The 6000-nt window shown below is 43.5% G+C and overlaps 1 protein-coding gene across 1 annotated transcript; it reads right to left on the reverse strand.

The window, feature by feature from the left end:
• Positions 1-768: 768 nt before the first annotated feature.
• FGF20 (fibroblast growth factor 20) lies at positions 769-5679 on the reverse strand. The gene is made up of 3 exons (XM_044295954.1): positions 5400-5679; positions 1983-2086; positions 769-1014 (listed from the first exon to the last, which is right to left on the reverse strand). Exons 1-3 carry the CDS (start codon positions 5677-5679, stop codon positions 769-771), a joined length of 630 nt encoding a protein of 209 aa, XP_044151889.1.
• Positions 5680-6000: the final 321 nt, after the last annotated feature.

Genomic DNA, 6000 nt, shown 5'->3' on the forward strand with positions numbered 1-6000 from the left:
ACAAAACAATACCAACTCTTTTATCTCGGTGTGTGTTTAATACCTTTGAAAATGGACATTTAGCTTGTTACAATGTTAAGGCATTCATATACATTGCAGGAATCCAGTACCTCCCTTTGTTTTTAATACACAAGGTACTCTGAGAACATAAACTCTTCATTGACATGGGGAAATCAAAGTTGTCAAAAAGGTTGTCAAATTTGGAATGTCTTAGGAAACTCATAAAATATGACTGTAGCCCATGATCAAAGAACTATAAGACTGGTCTATGAACACACTGGTAAAAAATAGAATTTTTTAAATAAATTAGTATAAAAAATAAATATATATTTTTAGCTATATGCATATTAAGTCCACAGGTTGAAAATTGCATCTTCAACAAGATAGAGATGTCTCTAGGGAAGTAATGAACGACAGTTCCACGTTTACAATCTGATGAAGGTAGACACATTGGCACATCCTATACTTATAAAAGTTCTTCCGAATTAGGAGGTGCCATCAGTGGTCAATCAGATGGTCGAAGTCTCTTCCTATATAGCCATGTAATTCCATAGGTAAGCAGCATTTGAATCTTGGCTCTCTGCTTCATCCACCAGCTACATTAACCTCTTCCACAGTGTAGGTGGTCGTTATTATGATCGCCAGCATTCTTTGTTCATTGTCACCAGTGGCAAGAGGGACTGTAGTCCTTTCACAGAACATTGTCTTCACTTTTCCTCAAGAAAAAGCTGTTCTGGTATAGCAAGTGACCGGGCTCTGCCTGGATCCTCAACTATATCCCATTACTTCTTTATATAGTTCAGGCACTTTTTCTGGATCTACAGGTCTGGGCAGAAAATGTGTAAATTTTTGATGTCTCTTAGCCCTGGCTCCATCTCTTGGCGTACCATCTTTATTAAGTGCTACAAAGTATCGCCTACCAGAGTCCCCATGTTTGTATAGGTTGGATGAGTAAGTGTTATACCAGTTTTCCTCAAACTGTTCTCTGAAAATGCACTCGGAAGTCAATCTTTCCTGTAGAAAAGACAGAAAAAAAGAAAATATGTAAATCCAGTAGTCGTGTTACTAATGTGTGAGATGGATGTATCAGTCAATCAGCCACACAATAAGTTTTGCTTGTATGACGCTAGAGTTTGAGCGCCATAGCCAATTTTATCTTGTGTATGTCACATTAGAATTTTAAACCTATAGAACACAAATGGTCACCAAAACTATGTAAACAGTGACCCCTTCAGACTGTTTTTAAAACTTTATGAGTATCACTTTAAAAACATCACACTGAGAGGATACCACACTGCAATAAACATATTAGTCAAAACAACAAAAAGACCTTTGAAGCTCTACAATCTTTTGTGTATATGTGTATTGCAGGCTATTATAAGGTGCACCCATTTTTTGGATGCATTGATCCATTGATAGGAAAGCTGGCCCTACACCTTCAATTCAGCCGACCACTATTCCTCCACCCACAAGAGACATGCATATTCGGCTTGCATGTGCTGCCAATAGGGCAAAGGGAGTAAAGCTGATCATGCACATTTGAATAATGTCAGTCATAGACTTTTGATTTCAGTGGGACCAGACAACCCAACTTTTCCCCCACTGGAAAATGTCAGGGGAAAGAATGATCCATTTGTCCCCAAGATAGATAAGCCACTGCCACCAGGTGTCTGGCAGAAACTTACTATCCTCTTCTATCCTCATCTTTTGGCTATCTAAAGTGTAGGTCCAGCCTAAGCCACTGTCAGACATCCCTGGAGGCGGATTATCCTCCAGATTATCCTCCAATGAGAACATAAAGAGCGAGCAATGAAATTCAACATTCTTGATCCTTCTTTCCTTTGGCATCATTTATAAGAGGATAGTTGGGAGGCCCCCTTATGTACAAAATAGCCAGCCAGTCCCACCAAAACTGGTGGGTTTGGCTGACTTTTCTCTTATGGGTATCCTAAAAACCATATATAAAAACAAATCAAACTTACCGATCCAAAAAGTTCTCCTTTATCATTCATTCCAAGGTACAGACCAGTGTCCACGCCTCTTATGCTGACTAGACCAATGGCAACGCTGATGAATTCAAGAATGCCTGTTAAAAAATAAAGGAATAAATCAGTGATTTGAAAGAACCGTTGGGGGGGGGGGGGGGGGGCATATATCCATAATGGTGCCCATCTATGTTTTGGTGTTGGTTTGGGCAGCATGTTTGGAAATGTAACTCAAAACTTATAGAATATGGTATATGAAATGAAACTATGACACTTCTATCAATGATATAACATCAAATATATTTATCATGAGGGGGATATCTAAAGTCAGTTCTGCTTCAGTCTGCGTTGAGGTGCTTTGCGCCAAAATTTACCAAATGGTGAGCGTTGCTTGATAAATTTGGCTCATCTTTGAGCCAAACACTTTTGTATAGGAAAGCCACCCCAGTTTTTTGCACTACCCTCCTATTCGAGAGACTTCGAGACTTTTTAGAAAGGTACCATGCCTACTTTCCCACCCATTTTTCAACACTTGGAGTGAGGCATTTATAAAATGCAAAAAGTCGCAACATTTTGTGTTAGTGACCCCAAAAACCCTATTTCGTGAATTTTTAAAGACATAATTCTGGTGTACCAGTAGATACATTTTTTTTTTTTTATTAAAAAGGCAAAAAAAATGATTTATCCAGAAGTACAAAGAATATGGATATTATGGAAACCTAATGGTTGGTTTGATCACTCCAGAGAGCATCTGATACGTACACATCATGTATCATCAATGACTGACTTTTTTTTTTCTCCCCCCTTCAAAAAACTTCTTAGAAAATGACCCAGTTTCTAGAGAGGATGGTGGTATTTAGTCTTTTTATGCTATCTTTTTTTCAAAGCAGGTCTTAAGAAAATAACAATAAAGCAGGTGAGTCAACCAGGCGAGAGACCACATCAGAGGAGGTTCAGATGAGAATAGGGGCAGCATAAAGGAGAGCGATAGAAAAGAACACATGTTTGATCTCTATCTACTGCTCCTGGGTATTAGCAGTAGATGTCCCTGTTCACAGACCGTACAACACTTTTCTTGCTTCTCATAGCTGAACCTGCCCAAAGTGACAACCTGGCACCACCACTGCTTTATAAATGAACTTCACCTTCAGCGTTTTTTTTCAGAGGCTGGAAGATTAATTAACCCTTCCGCTGTCAACAGCTGCTATTTGATGTCAGGCATCAAAAGAGTTAGGAAGAATTGATATTTATTGTCTCGGCTATGGGAAAGTGACAGAAAACATTTTAATCAGTTATACAGCAGCTAAATCAATAAAAAGGGGGGGGCAAAAGTGCCCATCAACAATAGTTGGTTTGTTCAGATAAAAAGAACATTGAATAAATACCCCAATCATTATTCACTCTTCCTGTCAGATAAGCATATCCATCCTTGCCTGTCCTCTGCGCAGAGACAGAGTTAAACCAGCCGCCGAAAAACATTGCCCTCAATGGGCACAGACCTAAAAGATTTCCTGCACTATGGCACCGCTAATCACCATTGCGTCCTTCATACCAGATCAATCAAATTAATCTAAATCCTTAGATCTTTAGGTAAATGTATCAAGTAGATTAGAATATTTGTATTGGGTGTTGATACGCCGATTGTGCACGGCGTATAAGTTATCATTTACATCAATATTTGGTGTATGCTGCATTTACCAGTGTAACATAATTATGTCTGCAGCCAGGAGAAGCCTGTGCACGACCACGAGCTTTGTGTGCAATAGTAGGAACACCATGGAAAGCACCATAGGAAGCCTGTACCTATTACTACAAGCAGCCTGCTGTATGCTCCACCACATAACACATACATGTAATCCTGCAGGGTAGCATATATTCTATGCAGGTAGGTGCACTGCATACAGGTACAGCACCTGTGTAATACAGGTAATACAGTTGGCGTGCGTTCCTGGAATGTAACACACATTGCATATGGTTGGGTTGTAACCCTGAAAGTTGGCATCCATTGCATGCAGGTAGAGGTGCAGTCCTTAAGTGTAGTATACAGGTAGGTGACCAGTCCTAAAGTGTATATATACTGTGTAGTCCTGAAGAACAATGTAACCTGCACACAGGTAAGTATGCAAGACTGAAATGTAGTATACACTGTATACAGATAAGTGTGCAAGACTGAGGTGTAGTATACAGGCAGGGGTGCAACACTGAAATGTAGTATGCAGGTAGGTATTCAATCCTAAGGTGTATATACTCTGTGTACAGGTAGATGTGTGGTCCTGAAGTATAATGTAACCTGCACACAGGTAGGGGTGCAAGACTGAAATGCATAATGTAACCTGCACACCTACATTTCAGTCTTGCACCCCTACCTGTGTGCAGGTTACATTATACATTAAAGATGTGAAACGTGTAGTATACAGGCAGGTGTGCAACCCTAAAGGTGTAGTATACAGGCAGGTGTGCAACCCTAAAGGTGTAGTATACAGGCAGGTGTGCAACCCTAAAGGTGTAGTATACAGGCAGGTGTGCAACCCTAAAGGTGTAGTATACAGGCAGGTGTGCAACCCTAAAGGTGTAGTATACAGGCAGGTGTGCAACCCTAAAGGTGTAGTATACAGGCAGGTGTGCAACCCTAAAGGTGTAGTATACAGGCAGGTGTGCAACCCTAAAGGTGTAGTATACAGGCAGGTGTGCAACCCTAAAGGTGTAGTATACAGGCAGGTGTGCAACCCTAAAGGTGTAGTATACAGGCAGGTGTGCAACCCTAAAGGTGTAGTATACAGGCAGGTGTGCAACCCTAAAGGTGTAGTATACAGGCAGGTGTGCAACCCTAAAGGTGTAGTATACAGGCAGGTGTGCAACCCTAAAGGTGTAGTATACAGGCAGGTGTGCAACCCTAAAGGTGTAGTATACAGGCAGGTGTGCAACCCTAAAGGTGTAGTATACAGGCAGGTGTGCAATCCTAAAGGTGTAGTATACAGGCAGGTGTGCAATCCTAAAGGTGTAGTATACAGGCAGGTGTGCAATCCTAAAGGTGTAGTATACAGGTAGGTGTGCAATCCTAAAGGTGTAGTATACAGGTAGGTGTGCAATCCTGAGGTGTAGTATACAGGCAGGTGTGCAATCCTAAGGTGTATATACAGGCAGGTGTGCAATCCTAAGGTGTATATACAGGCAGGTGTGCAATCCTAAGGTGTAGTATACAGGTAGGTGTGCAATCCTAAGGTGTATATACAGGTAGGTGTGCAATCCTAAGGTGTATATACAGGCAGGTGTGCAATCCTAAGGTGTATATACAGGCAGGTGTGCAATCCTAAGGTGTATATACACTGCATGCATCGACAGGTGTTGAGCCCAAAAGTCCTATGACACGGATGTAGCCCTGGGAGGGACTGGGGTGACTCCCTGGGTACCTACCGAAGCGGCTGTGGTCCTGCCGGGTGCCCTGCACGCTGCCGTCCGGCAGGATCTGGAGGTGGAAGCCGGTCCGGCAGTAGAGCTGGCGGCGGCGCAGGATGCCCTGGAGATGGGCCAGGTCGGATGGGGCGCTGCGGGAGAGGCGCTCAGGTTGTCCCAGGGGGTCGTTGTACAGCAGGGGGGCGTCCCTGGCGGCAGGAGGCAGCAAGAAGTGCGATCCCACTTGTCCCAGGGGGTCCAGTCCGGTCAGGTAGTTGGCCACCTCGGCCAGCGGAGCCATGTGTGAGCGGGCGGCGGGGCAGTCCGGGCGGGCGTGCGGGCGGTCACTATGTATGCCGGCCCCGCTGACATATGGTAATGGAGCGGAGACTCGGGGCTTCTCCTTCACAATGGTCCCAGCGCAGGCCCATCCACCAGCAATGCTAATCACAGCCCATGATCGCCACAATCCACATCTCCCAGCAAACTTCCCAGACTCAGCCCAAGGGACATGTTAGGGCTTGGAGGAAGGGAGATGATGAGGGTGATGGCTGGAGAGACCCGAGGAGAGGCAGTGATCTGGATGCAGGAGGTCCTCCTAATGCACAGTCTGGACAGGTGC

The sequence above is a fragment of the Bufo gargarizans genome, chromosome 1 (genome assembly GCF_014858855.1).
Source record: "Bufo gargarizans isolate SCDJY-AF-19 chromosome 1, ASM1485885v1, whole genome shotgun sequence".
NCBI lineage: Eukaryota > Metazoa > Chordata > Amphibia > Anura > Bufonidae > Bufo > Bufo gargarizans.